Source organism: Pholcus phalangioides, unplaced genomic scaffold (assembly GCF_987345545.1).
Source record: "Pholcus phalangioides strain wild (caught in Gottingen) unplaced genomic scaffold, Ppha-v1.0 ptg000015l_1, whole genome shotgun sequence".
Lineage (NCBI taxonomy): Eukaryota > Metazoa > Arthropoda > Arachnida > Araneae > Pholcidae > Pholcus > Pholcus phalangioides.
In genome coordinates, this window is record NW_028301608.1 from 76,520,868 (window position 1) to 76,539,522 (window position 18,655).

The following is an 18,655-nucleotide window of genomic DNA, read 5'->3' on the forward strand; positions in this document are numbered from 1 at the left end:
TTCCCAAAAAAAACAATGAGATACGCAAATGACGACAGAAACTTTGATTAATGAATAAAAAAAACCATTTATTTCTAACACAATCAATGCAAATGAAATATATACACAAAAACCCAACACCAAAAATATAAAAATCAAAAGAAAAAATACATATAAACCCTTCACCAAAATCAATTAAATAATATATATACAAAAATAAACCCAACACCAATTAAAATATATACACAGCGTCCATGAAGCACTGTTCATTCACTAACACAACTATATTTATTGAAGACCACCACTTTTGCAGACCACCACTAATATCAAACATCACCACTACTGAAGCCACCACAACTATATTAATTGAAGATTACCACACAATTGAAGCCACCACATCCATATTTACTGATGAGCATCACGATGGGAAGGGAGTTATCTTTTCATTCGAGAGATGATTATATAATAAAATCACCGGAATGTGCAGAAAAAAAATATAAAGATATAAAAACTATGAAAAATAACAACGTGTATAAATAAAACTATATAAAAAAAAATCACCGGATGCTACAATGGCCATAAGCTAAAGTGCTTATGCCATCGTCTAAAATATACCTTTTATTGTCATGTGCCGACAAACTGATTTTTCGTTGTTGAATTGTTTGCAGCACATGCGACCGGGATTGAATTTTAGGCATGTCGTGCCTCATGAAAGAATTATTGCGCAGACAATTTAGATAATCTGCATGTCTGATTTCTTTACTGACAACCGAGCGCACGACACCCTTCGCAGTCTTTTTTTCACAGTCACCGGTAATAAAACTATACATCTTTGGACGCAGTCCCACAAATTCGATCACCGGTTTCCCTGCCGTCTCATCCTTCATCACCCCGATGACCTTCTTGTTTCTCTCGCTGTACAATTTGTGGTCACCGGGGTAGTTAGATGTGTCGAATTTGTGGGAATCTCTCAGCATATCTTCGTAAATGTCATCGGTATAAATTTCGTAGCACAACGAATCCGTGTCGGTGAACAATAAGGTCGCATCCTGGCCGTACTTTTCCTTGACGAAATTATAGTGGAAGTCCGCCATCAGGTGCTTTGATAAATCTAAAATGGTGACACCGGTGTATATCGGACGATCCAACCTGATGGCAGTCTTCTTCATTTTTAGCACGACCAGGTCTTTATTAATAATCTTGAAGCTTTCGAATGCTGGGGATGCGATTAATTTTTTTGCTCTCTTCTCCTTGTGTACCAAGTGGATGTTGTTATGTTTCCTGAGATTCTCCAGCGACTTCCCATACACTGCATTATTCATCAACTTATAGAAGTCTTTTTCAAAATCACCGGTGGCTCCCTTTCTCTTCTCGGTGTTGAATGCAATGTACGGGCGGAGCCATGGTCGCTGAGAGAACTCGAGGACACGACGAATCGATGTAACTCGCATCCCCAGCGCTGTATAGAGTTTCAGATTTTTATAATGGATGACGTACGCGACCTTATCATTCAAATTTGGAGCTAGTTTGACACACGGATTCGATGGCCCACCGGTTTTCCTCATGTACTCAGAGTACATATCACCGGATATTTTCACGTTTTCAGCCGCCAAAGGGAAATCGTTATGGAGGTCGTGAACGTTCACCGGGTATTCAAGATCGACCTCCAAAATGTACCCCTTGGCGCTATCATCGGGGATGATGTTGAAGTCTGTTGACTCCACTTCACTAGACGTCATCCACCGGAAATCACTCACTGGGAGGGGTTCCATCATACATTTGCCATACAAGTTGTTGACGTCCCAATATATGATCCATTTTTTCTTCTCACCGGGGTTGAATCCTGGAACCATTGGGTTGTTGGCTCGACTGTGTCTTCTAGTGATGCATGAAACCCCTCCTCTGATGCCTTTCTCGAGAAACAGGTGGATGTCTGGATCTGTTATAAGTTCCAATCTTTCGCCCGTCATCTTCAGACAGGCGTTCCAGGCGAGACCAGGGGATGTATACATGTGGGCGGGATCAATTTTATAGTTTTTCAGACACAACTTTCTAAAATTCTGAAAGACGTCTGCTAGCAACAACACGTCTGTCTCCACATACAAGTCGTGATAGTCACCTAAGGACAGCATATGGAAGGTGCCCCACACCAGTTGCGCATGCTGATAGTCATCTGTGGATATGTTTTCCCTACCCAAGGAGGTGTAAAAGGCCTCTATGGGGGGAAGCACCGGTTCGTCAAACTTATCCATGGAGGTCATATATTCGTAAGGATAAACTCCCTTACGAAGGAGAAGCGGTGTCTTCTCACCGAAAGCTCTTTTCATATTTATAAAGTCACCGGGGTTCATAGATTTCACTAGGGTATCAAGAGAAGCGGATAAAAACTGGAACGAATCCAGAAATCTGAGGTGACCCAAACTGAAGGAGATAAATTTCTCCATGTTTTTACCAATGACCTCTATCCGCTTCTCCTTGATCCGACCAAGCCCTTCCATGATGAAGTGAGCATCATAATTCTGCAGGTTATGAAAAATCACCGGGATGTGCTTTGCCATCTTGAGCTGCAGGTTACACTTGGAGTGTAACGCTGATCTGTATGTACCGCTAACATGGCAATGATCTCTCACCCGATCACTACCAAGAGGTTTGCCACAGATAGTGCATATCTGTTGGCTCTGGAAGCGTCTCTCTTCCTCGATGGTCATCTTCAAGGGCACCGGGTTGTTGATTTTTTCCAAAATGAGCTTCTCTTCTTCCAGCATGCTTTCCAGAAATACACGGACGCTGTCCTCTCCCCTGTATACAGTGGGTCTCCTGAGAGCCACACCATCGGGACCAACAACCACATATGCGAAACCGCATGGACGGTGAAGCGATGTCGCCATGGAATGGGAAGTGGCAGGATCAGGTGAGCATGACTCCACTTTTGGCAAGATGGCCTCAAAATCTGCATATATAACGTAGGGCACCGGTAACTGAAAGGCAACATTCTTGAAGCTCATCCATTTTTCGTCTTCACTGGGATATGTAACCTTTTGGGCCCCATGCTCTCTACACTGGGTGAGATGTTTTGCATGGGTCTCAACAGAAGAAAACCTCTGCAAGCAATAGTCACAATAGTGACAAGTTTCTTTGTGCGCAGTGGTGCGGGAAAAAAGTCTGCTGGTGTTCCGAATGAGGCAGTAATGAGATGTTTCCTCATTCATGATGAGGAGCAAGTTAACATGCCGAGGCATCCTCTCATGTGTAATTCTCACTGGGAATATCTCCTCCCCCTCCACTCCGAAAACGTTGATTGTGATGTTGTTCTGTTTTTCAAACCGGGATATTTGTTCGAGAGTCACTGGGTATATCAGACCGCGAGTATCCAACTCATTCTCATAATTTGTGTATTTGCTAACTCGCTCGGCGTTATCTTTTCTAGCCACTGGGTGTAGGGCAGCGAGCACAGACCAAAGAAAACACTTTTGATCTTGATTCTTGATGTTGAGGACAGATTTTTTGCGAGCTATCCACTGTGGGAGTGGAATGTAGCTCGCTGGCGCCAGCGGTTGGTAGCGAGCGATGTTGAGCTCGAGGCAGATGATCTGATCAAGAACCCAACCGCTGCCGCTTCCTTCGAAATCTTCTGTAGATTTCTCCACCTTTTCGAAGGCTACACCCAGTTGCGTCTCGAGTACTCCAGCCGCGAGAGCGGTAGCCATCTTGCTGCGTAAGTATGCGTTAGTCAACTCCTCTTCACCATCCGCGCCTCTTCGCGAAAACACCGCTGTGACCACAACGTCCCACTTGATGGCACGTTGACGATGAATAGCTTCTCTCAATAGGGAGAGAAGCCTATCCCTTACGCTGATGAGGAAGAGATGCATGTCCCGATCTTGACCCTCATCGGGAGGGATGTTGTGAGTCACGAAGACGTCGTTGAGGGCTCCGTTGGGTGGTGGTGATCCGCTGGGTGGTGGTGGTCCGTTAGGTGGTGGTGGTCCGTTAGGCCCTGGTGGTGGTGGTCCATTGGGTTGTGGTGGTGATCCGCTGGGTGGTGGTGGTCCGTTTGGTGGTGGTGATCCGCTAGCTCTGCTGGATCCTCCGTCCTGCCGATGCTTCTTTAGTATATGGCGTTTCAAGTCGTTGCTCCTGGTAAATGCAACCGGGCAGCGCTCGCATTTGAACGGTTTTTCTCCCATGTGGATCTTCTTGTGTTGGTTGAGATTGTTCCTCAACGCAAAGCATTTCCCGCAAGTTTCGCAGAGGTGGCGATTATCCTGTAATGAAAAATAAAATAAAATAATAAATAAATATATAAGCATATTGCAAGTATGAATGACAACCATTCATGGATAAGTTTTATCGGGAGCCGAAGCAACCCGCAAGCTTCGGGGGTGTCAACTCTATACAACATGTTACGAAAAAATCTAGAAAAAAAATTCGGGAATGGTTAGAAGGAGAGAAGAGCTACACTCTACACAGGAACAGAAAGAAAAAGTTCCCACGCAACAGAACAATAGTAGCCGGTATCGATAAACAGTTTCAGGCAGATCTCGTTGACATGAGAAGTCTCGCTCGTTATAATGACGGTAATCAATATTTATTGACATGCATAGACGTGTTTTCAAAGTATGCTTGGGCTGCCCCACTCAGAGATAAAACTGGAAAAAACATTACCACGGCTTTCTCAAATATTTTCTCCGAGCGGAAACCAGACGTGCTTCAGACTGACAAAGGAAAAGAATTTCTCAATAAAGTGTTTCAAGACTTTTTGAAGAAGCAAGGAGTGAGATTTTTCACTTCTCAAAACGATGACGTGAAAGCAGCCGTTATAGAACGTTTTAATAGATCGCTTAAAACACGAATGTGGAAATACTTTACTGCCAAGAACACATACAAGTATGTGGACGTCATCGATGACTTTTTATTTAGTTACAACAGAACTTATCACAGAAGCATCAAGATGGAACCCGTTCAGGTCGGTAAACATAACGAGGACCTAGTTTGGAGAACGCTGTACGCGAAAACACCGAAAAAAACAACGATAAAATTTCAAGTGGGTGACCACGTCCGCATCGCTCGCTCGAAACATCTGTTTGAAAAAGGATACGAATCAAACTTCTCTCACGAAATCTTTGTGGTTGACGAGTGCGTGGCGAGAGAAATACCGGTCTATAGATTGAAGGATTTGATGGGTGAGAGAATCAAGGGAACATTTTACGCAGAAGAAATGGTCAAAGCGAAACCCGAAGAGACTTTTCCCATCGAGAAAGTGATCAGAAAGAGAAAGAATAAAGGAAAGACGGAATTCTTGGTGAAGTGGCAAAATTATCCCGACAAATTTAATTCGTGGGTCGAGCTATAAATATCGGTTACGCAAGCGGAAGCAGCCCATTATTTGAAAAAGATGTCTTCCTTCTACATCACCCTCCCCAGCGACGCCTCTCCTGATTTTTTCCCGGAAAACAAGCTTTCGAATTTTGTGGTGAAGTTGCCAAACTCAATCAGTTTTTCTTCGGATTACGAGGTTGCCTTATCCGAATTAATCTTTCCTCACGCATTCCACAACATCACGGAACAAACAAATTCTTTCGAATTCGATGTTGGAACAGGATTACTTAAGAGTGGAAGAATCCCGTGTGGTTATTACGAGACTACTCAAGAATTGATAAAAGCCATCTCTCAAAATTTTCAAGATAAGATAGTTATAACGTTCAACCGCAACACGCGAAAAGTTAAAGTGAACCTCAAGAAAAGTGCCAGACTTATTCTTCACTCCGGCATAGCTGAAATCCTGGGATTCGAACCTGGTGAATTAAAGGGTCCTCTCCTCGAAGGTGTTTCAGTGTCGGACGTTAAACTAGACTTTCGCTTGTTATACGTATATTGTGATATTGTTGAACCCCAGGTTGTTGGAAACATTTACTCGCCACTGTTAAAAATTGTCAAGGTTACGGGCCAAGACGGAGAGATCGTTAACGCCTCTTTTGAAAGGGGTCACTACGTTGGGCTTGCGAGGAAAACTTTCGAGACGATTCACATTTATATAAAGACGCACACGGGACGTTTTGTATCATTCGAGCGTGGAAAGGTGATAGTGAAACTTCACTTCCGATTGAAACATCTGTGAAAATGCCATATAAGCAATATAGATGCTGCGTCGATAGCGTGACGCACCACTACCTCAATCAAGCCGGTCATGGACTCTCATATTATCAAGGTTCAAACCTGCAGCGCGGATATGGTATCGGTTCTATATTCGGCTCTCTTTTCAGGTCAGCTATTCCCCTGTTCAAGAGCGGTGCGAGAGCGCTTGGCAAACAAGTGCTTCGTTCTGGTGTAGATTTCGCCAACGATTTGGTTCAGGGAAGAGACGCTAGAATGGCTGCAACCGAGAGAGCGAAAGAAGCGGGTAGAATGCTGACAGACAAGGCCTCTGGAAAGCTCAAGAAGATGTTAGGCGGTCATAAAAGAAAGCGTAAAGTGAAGAATAGAGTCATTCGCAAGAGAGTGAGGAAAGCGTCAACACCTGACATTTTCGATTAACATGGCTATGATAATGGAACACTCGTCCGAATGCCTGAAGAGCGAAGTCGATCTCTTCTCGCTTCCACCCACACAGACCGCAATAGAAGGAGGTGAATGGATCGAGTTTCTACCTCTATCTAGCATAAAGGATATTGGTGCTCCTTTGGAATTCAACGTGACTGGATGCGCTGAAAATTACATGGACCTGTCTGCTACCCAATTACATGTTCGAGTGCGAGTGACGAAAGGAGACGATACGCCACTGCCCGAAAACGAGCTAGTGGCACCAGTAAATTTGCTTCTACATTCATTGTTTTCTCAGATAGACATCACTCTGAACGGTCGGAACATCACAAACTCTTCCCACACTTACCCTTATCGCGCCTACATTGAGACTCTGCTGAATTATGGCCAGGACGCTAAAAATGGACCCCTCGCTATGGAGGGTTATATCAAAGACACCGCTGGATACATGAACAATCTCGAGAACAATGAAGGAATGAAAAAACGAGGTGGATACATCGCCAAGAGTCGATCATACGATCTGATGGGAAGACTTCACTGCTCGCTATTTTTTCAACAGAGACTTTTGCTCAATCTCGTTGATATGAAGGTGCGTTTGGTGCGCACGAAACCTTCGTTCTGCTTAGTGGCCGCGGCCGAGGATTACAACGTAGTGATAGACCACGCTAGCCTATTCGTGCGAAAAGTGAAAGTAAGTCCTGCTGTGGCTATAGGACATGCTAAAGCTCTGGAAAAAACTACGGCAAAGTATCCGATCAACAGAGTGATCTGTAAAGTATACTCCGTTGCTAAAGGAAACATGTCCTTTGTGCAAGACAACGTTTTTCTGGGACCGATGCCAAACAGAGTCGTGATCGGGCTAGTGGATAACGAGGCATATAACGGTACATATAATACTAACCCCTTTGAATTCAAACATTACGACTTGAATTTCATATCTGTGTACGTCGATGGCCGTCCGGTCCCTCACAAAGCTTTGGAGCCGAATTTCACGACGGGGAACATAGTAAGAGCGTACAACAACTTGTTTAGATCTGGAGAAGATCGCGGCATTGATCTGACGAGAGAAGAGTTCAAAAGAGGATACGCACTGTTTTGTTTCTCTCTGCTTCCCGACCAGAGTGAATGCGGACATTTACATCTACTCAGACAAGGAAATTTGCGCGTCGAACTGAAATTTTCCAAAGCTCTTCAAAAAACAATCTCTGTGATAGTCTACGGCGAGTTTCAAAACTTGATCGAGATAACCAAAGCTAGAAGTGTTTTGTGTGATTTCTCGAGTTAAATGGACTCCGAGCAGATAAAAAATGCATTGACATCAAATCCAGTCACAAAGCAGATATTCAGAGATGTATTCGCAAGCGACACTTTACCAAACGGCGTTCACAAGTATCCAGCTGCTTTCGTGGTTAACACCGACGTTCATACAGAGGAAGGAAGCCACTGGTTAGCAATATACCTGCACGACAACGTGACAGCTGAATTTTTTGACTCTTTTGGAAGACCGCCCTCACAATTCGTGGATGGGAAAATCAACTCATTTCTGAGCAAATACAAACGACTCACCTACAACGATGTGGCGCTGCAGTCGGTCAACAGCAAAGTGTGTGGACATTACGTTATATATTATATTTTTTGTAAATGTAAGGGCGAGAGCATGAAAGCAATTGTTTCGCGATTCAGTAAGCATAATGACGTGCGAGTGTATAATTTTGTATCGAAAAATTTTGTTCAATAAAAACCACTTACATGAAAAAAATCGTGTCATTATTTACCATGTCTCTGTTAAAGTTACATCACCCTTTCACGGCAGTCTGTGCTGGTGCCAGTGGAAGTGGAAAAACATACTTTTTAAAAAAATTCTTAGAACATAGGGAAAAACTTATCGAACCACAGCCCAAGCGAGTGATATGGTTCTACGGAGAAGCTCAACAACTTCACGACGAGATTGATAAAGTGGAATTCAGGGACGACACCGATTTCGAAGGCATAACGGATGCTCTATTGATATTCGATGACCTTTTAAGCGAACTTTCGGGAGAACAGAGGATGGCCAAGTTATTCACCAAGTATAGTCATCACAGAAATCTATCGGTATTTTTCATTACGCAAAATTTTTTTCATAAGGGATTGCGTGAGATTACACTCAACGCCCACTATATATTTCTGTTTAAGAACAGGAGAGATCTGAACCAAGTGAGTCATTTAGGTCGCCAATTATATCCCTCGAAATTGAAATTCTTTTTAGAGGCCTATAACGATGCCACGAAAGATTCGTATTCATATCTATTGATAGATTTGCGTCAGGAGACAGAAGAGAAAATGCGACTGCGCACTAACGTGTTACCAACACAAACTCAATACGTATATCAACCCCGTCGATAAAGAGTCGAGACCCATTATCACGATGACTGCCGTAATAGACGTTGAGGGTTACCGACTCTCTGACGGAACATTTGTGATAAAGGAGTTGGCCTATTGTAATTTGAACTGCAGCGAGACTTTTCACGGAATTTATCGAGCACCGTACGAGTTCTCGCAACTGAATGCAAGAGACCGACATCAAGTGAAATGGCTCACACATAATTTGCATAATTTAGCGTGGGAGAGAGGTGATCTACCTTTTCGTACCCTCGAAACCACGCTGAAAGACTTTGTTAAAAAGTTTAATGTTGTTTACGCCAAGGGTTACAGCAAGTGTCAAATGCTCGAAAAACAATACGGATTGGTAGTCATCGATTTAGATTGCATTTTATGTCCTAACGTGACCGATCTGCCTGAAACGAGTCAACATTGCTCTCATCACTATGGAATGCGCAAGCATTGTGCTCTAGCAAAAGCTCAAGCTTATGCAAAGTGGTTAAAAGACTGAACTTGTTGTTTCGATCGACTATTTCACGAGATGTCTTTGCGGAGGCAACAACTCTTAAAATCACTCTGCGAATGCCCAAGAAAACAGCTGCTAAAGAAACTAACGAATGAGAAGTTGAAAATCGTGTGTGAATGTGCGCTCAATCTGCTACGCGGGAACATTCCAGTAACAAAGTCACAGAAAGCTAAGCTTCAAAAACACAAAGCCGCTCTGAGAAAACTTGCTTCAAAAAAATTACCTCTCTTCAAGAAAAAGCGCGTCTTGCTACAAAAAGGAAGCGGTTTCCTTGGAATATTACTTCCGACCGCGCTTAGTTTATTGTCTAGCATTATCGGGAAATAATGGAATTTGCAAAAAAAGTGGTCCTCGTGCCAGAGGCAAGATATAACCGTCACGTTATTCAAGAACCTCAGTTGTCGGAAATAGATCGGGAAATGAAAAAAATTCTTGATAGCACTCTGCCCGACGACATTAAATTTAAAATGTATCAACGTGTTCTGCACAAAAGAAACTCGGTTTTCGAAAATAATTCTCCAGTTCTGACCGAACAAGAAGAAACTAATGAGCGAGACCTCAGCAAACCCCCCATCAAAGTGGAACAATGGAATGAAATGAAATTTCCAAAATCGTATAAGTCTTCGGCAGAGGAAATTTTGAAACATATCAAAAATTTTCCTAAAGTAATCAACTGGAACGAGAGTGGCGAGCTGATATATAAAGGGAGGTCAATGAGAAACACTAACATTACCGAACTCATCGCTAGCGTGGCAAGTGCGAACAAGAAGCGTGGCGTGAGTGGACAGAAAGAATTCTTACAAGCGTTGCAGTCTATAGAACTACCCGAGACATTAATCAAAAACAAACACCTGAGAAAACGATGGTTAACGTTCTGAACGAGCAGATCGAAGCTACTGCCTACGATGAAAAAAATAACAGAAGAGGTGTTATTTGGAAAACGAGCGTTCCCGACATAGATTTACCGTCGTCTTGGACTTATGAACTGGAAGTGCGAGGAGAACGGATAAATCGAATTCAAAAAGGACTGATATCCTCTATGCTGATTTTATTATTATTTTTACTATGTCTCAGTTCCTATTCCATGTATCCAACACATATGAAATTCGAAAATTGTACGCATTCCGAGCCACTAGGTGGAAATGTATATTTTACTCGTTGTAATGCAACATACGATGTCCGCGTTTTCGCAAATCATTCTCCTACTATTAAAGGGATAAATTTATCAACTTCTCAGATGTACATGCTGCTACGAAAAGCAGCAAAAATTTTAAATTAATAAAATTCTGTATTTTTAAAAAATTGTATTTTGTCTTTTTCTGGTCACCCCTAACAAACAATTTAAATTAAACGGAAAAACATACATTTAAATGGGTCACCCCTAAAAATCAATCGACTTACATTTAAATTTAATCTGGATAGGGAAAAAAATATAATAATTGACTTACCCCCTTCATCTTCTTTTTCGTTCCGCTCGGTCCAGCTTCTATTGGTCTTTTTAAACATTGATTCACAAACTCCATCGTATCCTTGTCTAGATCTTTTAGCATTGCCTTTGACACAAATTCAGGATCCAGACACTCATTAATGAATTCTTCCCCATCGCTTATATCGTTTGCACTCATTTTTTCAATCAACTAAACTTGAAGACTTGACACTACTGTGACCAAATACGAAATGAGAAGATTTGTGAAGCAGTACACTTTTTATCACGACTCAGAGAGAGATAACAATGAATCATCGCGATGACCCAAAGTGTTGACGCATTAGATAACAGAAGTGGACATCCCTATCGTCACACTGAGTGGTGACGCATTAGACATGAGAAGTGGTCATCCCTATCGTCACACTGATAAGCAATTAAATGTCTGGAAAAAAAAAAGTTTAATTATTTAATTGATAGATTTAAAAAAAAAAAAAAATGATGGGGAAATTTTGCTTTTGGACGCCACTCCAAAATTACCGAACTAAGGTGTATAGCTCGCAAACCGTGGCAGTTAACGGTTGCAAGACTATCTCGGACCTATTCCCCGTAGTTCATACATTCATTCAAACCTTTCATTAAAATCATTCACTCATACCATTCACACAGAGACATAGCTGCTCAATCTATGTCACTCCAGTCATCGAAATCGATGGATGCGATCTCGTCCTCCTCCTCCTCAAAAACCCCATGATTAGGTAGCATTTCCTGCGTTGGATACTGTAGAGAAAAAAAAAACATTTTTTTTTTGAGTCAACGAAAAGCAATTGAATTCTTTGTAATGCAAGAGTAATATTAATGACTTACCTCTAACAAATCCAACGTCTCACTGCTCTGACTTGGTGGGTATGCTCTACCAATCTATAAAGAAAGAAGTCATGCAATTAGCAAAATGACGATGTAGTAAAATGACGGTTTCCTAAAATTTAATAATAAATTACCTCCACAACCGATGAAGTATCGCTGGCTTCCCAACGCTCACTTCCTAACGTGTTAGGTGTTGGCCAAACTACATCGCTTGATACTTCACCAATCTATAAAGAAGGGAAAAAAAACAAACAAACATGTAATTAGTGGAAAAAAAAAGTGATGAATTGAATCTTACATTAATTAAATAATAATAAATTACCACAGACGAGTCAGAACTCGCTACCCATCCTTCTTCTCTTAGCATAGCAGCCAACCTGTTCAAAGATATATATTCTGGCTGAACAGTGGGTGGTTGCCGCACTGTTGGTGACACAATACACATCTTTCGAGAAAATCCATTATTGATCACCTCTGCCCCTGTGTGACTCATACAGCGTTGATGCTGTATAAGATCACTAATCATGAGAAAAATGTTTTCACATGTGCAGCATCTATACTGAGTCTGCTGAAAAAACAAATAAAAAAGGTAATGTAACGAGAGCTGTTAATTGTAACAAATGTATAAATTAATACATGAGTCAATCATTCACAACTGAATATTTTTTTTTTTTCGAATTCTTGTGTCCTAGTGAATTTAAATCGTAATGTGAAATAAAAATTTAATCGTAAAGAAATTCACAGTAATTTAAAAAAACTTACATCTTTTTTCTTCTTCTTTGCTACATATCCACTTGGACCAGCTACATCCTCGCTTGCAGCACGTTTTCCATCATTTGTAGCAATGCTATCTCTCACGAATTCAGACATTCTGACCACTGCTACAATTAAAGAGCTGTCGACTTGTTAAAATCAAATCAAAGAGTGAGAACAAGACACTTTTTTTTTATCATGTGCGCTATTAGCCGTGTTGTCCACTCTGTCGCAGTGACGCATTCAGATAACAGAGCAGTCCTTACTGAATATAACACCTTGATAAGCAATATACTTAAAAAAGAGAAGTGAAGTATTGGTGAGAAGAGTGATGCATCACTCACCCGACTGATAGTGTTTAATTATCACCCGAAGCGACTGTATTAAACAACTCGTGATGAAGCATACTCATTACCCTGTACATGCGACGATAACGCTTACTACTTTGACGACTGATCAATTAACACATGACAGTTATTAAACTCGTACTCGATTATAAGAACTGAGTGAAGTGCACTCACTGATTAATTAACACATGACAGTGGTGATGTCGCATACACGAATCTACTGATGAAGCGTACTCGTGTGCAGCAGTTTTTTTATTTTTATTTATTTAACAGCTTACTAGTTCGCTTATATCAGTTGAACTTTGGGTTTAATAGTATATTCGTATACTAAGCTTATCGTCGACAACTGCAGTATATAAACTGCGAGATAGACAGAATTGCTTCACTCAGTTCTCCGGTTCAATTGGATATAAGCACTCTCTCCGCAACTCTCTCACATCAACTTGGTAAGAATATTACTATGACTTCTTGCGTGTTAGATTTTGAGGGGTTTCTGTTTAAAAGTGGGATATATGTAGTTAAGGAAATGGCCTGCTTCGATTTAAATACAGGTAGAGTATATCACTCCCTCTACAAACCACCATTCTCTAGCGATGAGCTGACAGACAAAGATTACGTGCAAATGCTTTGGGTTGCTAAGAATCTCCATAATCTTAAATGGGATGAAGGACTTTTTGACTATATCTTGATGAAAATTCATCTAACAACCGTTAATAATAGATACAGTCATATTTATGTCAACTGCAGTCAAAAAAAAAAATTTCTGAAGCAGCAATTCAACTTAGAAACAGTGGAAGTCTTAAACTTCCCTAAATCGTTGACTTCTTGCAAGTTTCATCCTCTACAAAAGGGACATTGCGCGAGAAGTAAGGTTTTAGCATGCGCTGAATGGTTAAAGGAATAATTTTTTTTTTTAAATCTGTAAATAAAATTTTTTCATAATAGTTAAAATATATTTTGTAACATGATTTTAATTGTATGGGAAGTTTTTTCCTTGACTAGAAACAACGAATAATTTTAAAAATATATTTTGTAAAAAAAAATTAAATTGTGAGAGTTGCGGAGAGAGGCTAAAAATGTGTTGTAACTCTATCATTTAGAAAGATGGAATCCCAACTCAATGTCGATTATTATACCGACGTGTTGAAGTATCCTAAAACGATGTACGAGCAGTTGGAAAGAGAAATAGTCTACGTGTCAGCCGAAAAAAGCATCATCAACATCGGTGGAAAGATGATCCCGATACCCCGTCAACATGCTGGTCAAGGTGATCCTGATCTCAACTACAAGTTCTCTGGCCTAGAGGTTCCTGCCATGCCCTGGACGCCCACGGTGCTGAAGATCAAGCAGGTCATCGAAAAATTAACGTCTTCATCGTTCAACTACTGCCTCATCAACAGATATGCTGACGGTACCCGGTCCATCAGCGCTCACTCTGACGACGAGAAACAGCTAGCGAAAGACCACCCCATCGCTTGCCTCTCCCTCGGTGCTGAAAGAAGTCTGGTCTTCACCCGTAATGGTTACGAACCCGTGACTTATAAGTTGCAGGACAATTCGGTCATCGTGATGAAATCGCCTACCAATAAAGTGTGGAAACATGCTATTCCCAAAGATCCCAACGTGAAAGAACCGCGCATCAGCCTGACGTTTCGCAGAATGGTGCAGAAGCGAAAGTCCGAAGATGACGCTCCCTCCGCGACTAAAAGACCGCGACTATTCAAGAAAGACTCTACTCCACCCGAGGTATTTCACGTGTGCGATGACTTCTTCGTATCGGTTCAGACTTTCAAAGATGAAGTTCGCGTCAACATGCGAATCTATAGAGATGGAAAAGGTGGATTCATGGTGCCTACGACAAACGGTATTTCTATCACACCTTTCCTCTGGGAATTGCTTCGCGAGCAAATTTCGGCTGTTCTGATCAAGCCTAAAAGTAGCTTCGTAGCCAATCTAGAACTTTTGCTGTGGTGGGACGAAGACGGCGTCCATTTCCAACAGATGAAGAAGAAAGACGGAATGCACGAACTGTTTTCCAGAAAGCTCACCATTTCGCGCTTCCAATGCGAGCAGCTCTTCCGGTCTTCCTTGAACGATGCCAATCCCTTGCAAAGCCGCATCTCGTCTCAAATCAGACATTTTCAGCTGAAGACGTATCTCCAGCAATGCATCCCTACTATCCAGAAAGACGCCGAAGACCCCGATGGTGTAGCGGTCAACTCCCTCAAAGAAATTCTCAAGAATCTGGTCCTGGAAAAAATCTCTGAGGACTTGGACTGTGAAGGATGCGCTCGCAACCGCCCCAGCGTTACAGATCACGATTGCATGACAGAGGACATTTCATCGCTAGTCTTCATTTATTTTGAAAAAGCGTTCGCGAAAATCGACTTCAAAATTGTCGCCGACTTGCTTGTAAAAAAATGCGGAAATCTAATATCCGAAAAATTTTTCAGCGAAATCAATGTACCTGTTCTATTAGAACAACTCGAAAAATTATGTTCTGAATAAATTTAAATTTCATTAATCAAAGTTTCTGTCGTCATTTGCGTATCTCATTGTTTTTTTTGGGAATAACCCCCTTAAAATCGGTAATTTATGGATGACCCCTCTTACTTAGGAAGATGTAATTAATCCCCCGAAAAAAAGATCTCTTTCGTGAATCAGACGTTTAAGAATACACCCCTTATCAGTTTAATAATAATCGTCGATAGTGCTTGGGAAAAAAATAATTCAGCAATGACCCCCTCTTATGACCAAGTAGCTGCGGAAAGGGGGCAGCGTTGACGTCATGGGTTGGGAGTGATCAGCCACTAAAGTTTAATTTAGAAAAGACCCCTTATCACAGAAGAAAATGACTCAGGTGCTGGCTGCGGAATAGAAGGATGCGGTGGCTGCGGAATGGGGGCAGCGTTGAAAAATCTTTGACGTCATTACAGCTGCGTTGACTTGATGTCAGACACTAAAGTTTAATTTAAGAAAGACCCCTTATCACAGAAGAAAATGACTCAGGTGCTGGCTGCGGAATAGAAGGATGCGGTGGCTGCGGAATGGGGGCAGCGTTGAAAAATCTTTGACGTCATTACAGCTGCGTTGACTTGATGTCAGACACTAAAGTTTAATTTAAGAAAGACCCCTTATCACAGAAGAAAATGACTCAGGTGCTGGCTGCGGAATAGAAGGATGCGGTGGCTGCGGAATGGTTGCGGATGCGGCGGCTGCGGAATGGCTGCGGATGCGGCGGCTGCGGTGAGGCAGAAGCCCCTTTTTGCCCCTACTTTTATTTATTTTTTTGTTGGATTTATATGTTTTGTAACAATAATAATGACAATAAAATTGAAATTGAAAAATTGTTTCATTTCAAGTTCCAGGAGTTACGTCGTGGCGCCGAACTTGCTGTTACTTTACCGTTTATTTTCTGCAATCGCGTTACGAATCTGTTTCGGGACAAGAATAAATTAACGTATAGATAGTTCCGCTGCGCTCGTATAAAAACGTGCTCTATGTATTTTTTGTGCAAATTTCGATTCAGTCTGTAAAATCAAATTTTAAAATTATATTGTTAAAACATAATTTAGGAGTTTCGTTCACGGTTTTAATTTGAATTCGACTTAAAAACTGAAGCGTTAACCGGTTGTAAGTGCTTGCAGACAAATAATACTGACAAAAAGTTTTAATACCCGTTTGGTGAATGAGGGCCATAGTGTCAATATGGCCCACTAAACCGATTATAACTTAGTTATCGTCGTTTCTTGTTCCGAAGAACTCTTCAGAGCGTACAAATGAGAATCAAGCGAATTTCCACCCCCCCCCCCCAATCCAATGAAACACTTCACGCGAAAATAAGAGCGAGGAAGCATAAAAACTCATCCCACTCCCATTTATTACACGTCATCAAATTAGTTCAACGTTTTCGAATTCTTTTTATCGAAAATTTTGATTCTTTTTTTTTTCGGCATCATTGGGAACGTGTTTCCGTGTCACGTCTGATACGTTTCCACATCCGGCGAGAGGTAATGTTCTAGTTAATTTTGTTTCTTTTTTCTCATTCCGTTGAAAATTCTGGAAGTATTAATATTACTGAACAAACGACGATTTGCATTTTAAATCAAAGAAAAACAAAACAAACCATCAATTTCTCCGGTGAATTCGCGAGGAAGTTGCTATAACAACGCGCATGACGTCACGATCCTGATAAGAAAATGGGCCGATCTTTGGTTATCATTCGATTACGTTCTTTGTTCTTGAAAAATTCACTTCCTCGAAGCCATTGTGTAACCTAATGCAGAACGCAACCTCTTTCCCCCACCGCTTCCCAACATAGTATATTTATGTATCCCGGATGGAGAGAAAAGAGGATCCCGAAGGTGAGAACAGTTTCGTATCAGAAACGAGCTCGTAATTACGAAACAAGGAAATGAAATCAAAATGTAAGTGCGCAATATCCGGCTTATAACTATTTCAATCGAAAGGGATTTGGTATCGGAAGCGATTTCTTTCCACTCATTCGATTCGTGTATCGTGATGATGATGCTGATAATATTAATGGAAATTTTTTGAAATTCGATAAGCCGAGAATGTTTTTCATTCCTTTGAAATAAATCGTTTTCCTTTTCGATGGTATTTTTATGCTGTTCCGAATTCTCTTTTCGGTCTAGAGGAAGAATCGAATAAATATCTCGACGGAAAGGAAAAGAAAAATGATCCGAATACGTAAAAATCACGCCCCCATCGATTGACCAAATACATTTATTGAAGGAATCATGTGCCGGGCGTGAAGTGAAAAAAAAAATCGAAAGTTCCACTATTTACATCTGAATTCCTATTAAACGTATCTACGTTCAAAAGAGAGATTAAGAAAAAATCGTGTTATTATAATAATAAATCTTTTATCGGGTCTAATAAAACATAACGAGCTTCGAAACAAAAGAAAAGAAGATAAGAAGAAAAATGATGAGCTCTTATTTCTCTGAATAGGGCTATGAAATTAATTGTGAGGAGCTCACCGAGAATAAAAAGATATATGTAAGACAGATATGTGGTGATGGTTGACTTAGGCCGGGAAACGGTGGATAAATGGATGGACGGTTCCTGAAGAAAAGTTACTTCAATGATTGTGTGTGTGCGCGTGTGTCTCGGCGAATGTCTGAACCAACCAACTAATTAAGCGAGAGCTCGAAGAAAAGAATAAGAAAGAGGGATGAGGAAAAAAAACCCACTAATTTAGCACCAAAAAAAAAAAAAAAAATACGAGTGTCGTTTTCTTTCGTGTTCGAAGCAAGAAATAAAAGAAAAATGTGTCTTTTACTAAAAATGACTCTCCTAGTCTTTTCATCTCTTGGACAGATTCTTCTTTTTTGCGAATGAATTGCTTGAATAAGCGCGTGTGTAATTTACTAATGTCCAAACATTTTCTCGGTTGTTCACTGAAAGAAAAAGTCCTTATTCTTTTTTTCGCATTTGCCTGAATTATTAAAAAAGAATAACTGATATTCTGACACAGATTCGAGACATTAGAGGTTTTTTTTCCCTCGTTTTTATTTATTTTGTTGCTTACTGCAATAATTTTCGAGGAAACGATGAAGTGCGATAACTCCCAGAATTTATTATTATTATTTTATTTTTTATTTTTTTTTTTTTTTTTTTTTTTTTTTTTTTGTGATAAACTTTCAATAAAGGAAACGGGATTACAATTAAATCAGAAAATAAATCTGTCTTCGTAAAGCTCTTGAAATTTTTGTCCAATTCAAGTAGTTGTTTTCACGAGACGAACAACACACCACGTTTCCATTTAAGTTATCCCGTTTCAATTAAGTGTTAAATCTTACCACCAGATTTTATTGAATGTGTGACACCGAGGAA

General features: G+C 40.8%; 1 protein-coding gene across 1 annotated transcript; it reads right to left on the minus strand.

Moving 5' to 3' along the window:
* Positions 1-536: 536 nt before the first annotated feature.
* Positions 537-11,061, minus strand: LOC149076712 (uncharacterized). The gene is made up of 2 exons (XM_089242294.1): positions 10,855-11,061; positions 537-4,244 (listed from the first exon to the last, which is right to left on the minus strand). The coding sequence occupies exons 1-2, from the start codon at positions 11,029-11,031 to the stop codon at positions 537-539; spliced, it is 3,885 nt and encodes a 1,294-aa protein (XP_089098420.1). The 5' UTR covers positions 11,032-11,061.
* Between the last annotated feature and the right edge of the window lie 7,594 nt (positions 11,062-18,655).

Coding starts and splice junctions, on each gene's coding strand:
- LOC149076712 (XM_089242294.1), bottom strand. CDS start 11,031: ATGAGTGCAAACGATATAAGCGATGGGGAAGAATTCATTAATGAGTGT. Junction 4,245..10,854: donor CGAAAAAGAAGATGAAGGGG/GTAAGTCAATTA, acceptor TTTTCATTACAG/GATAATCGCCACCTCTGCGA.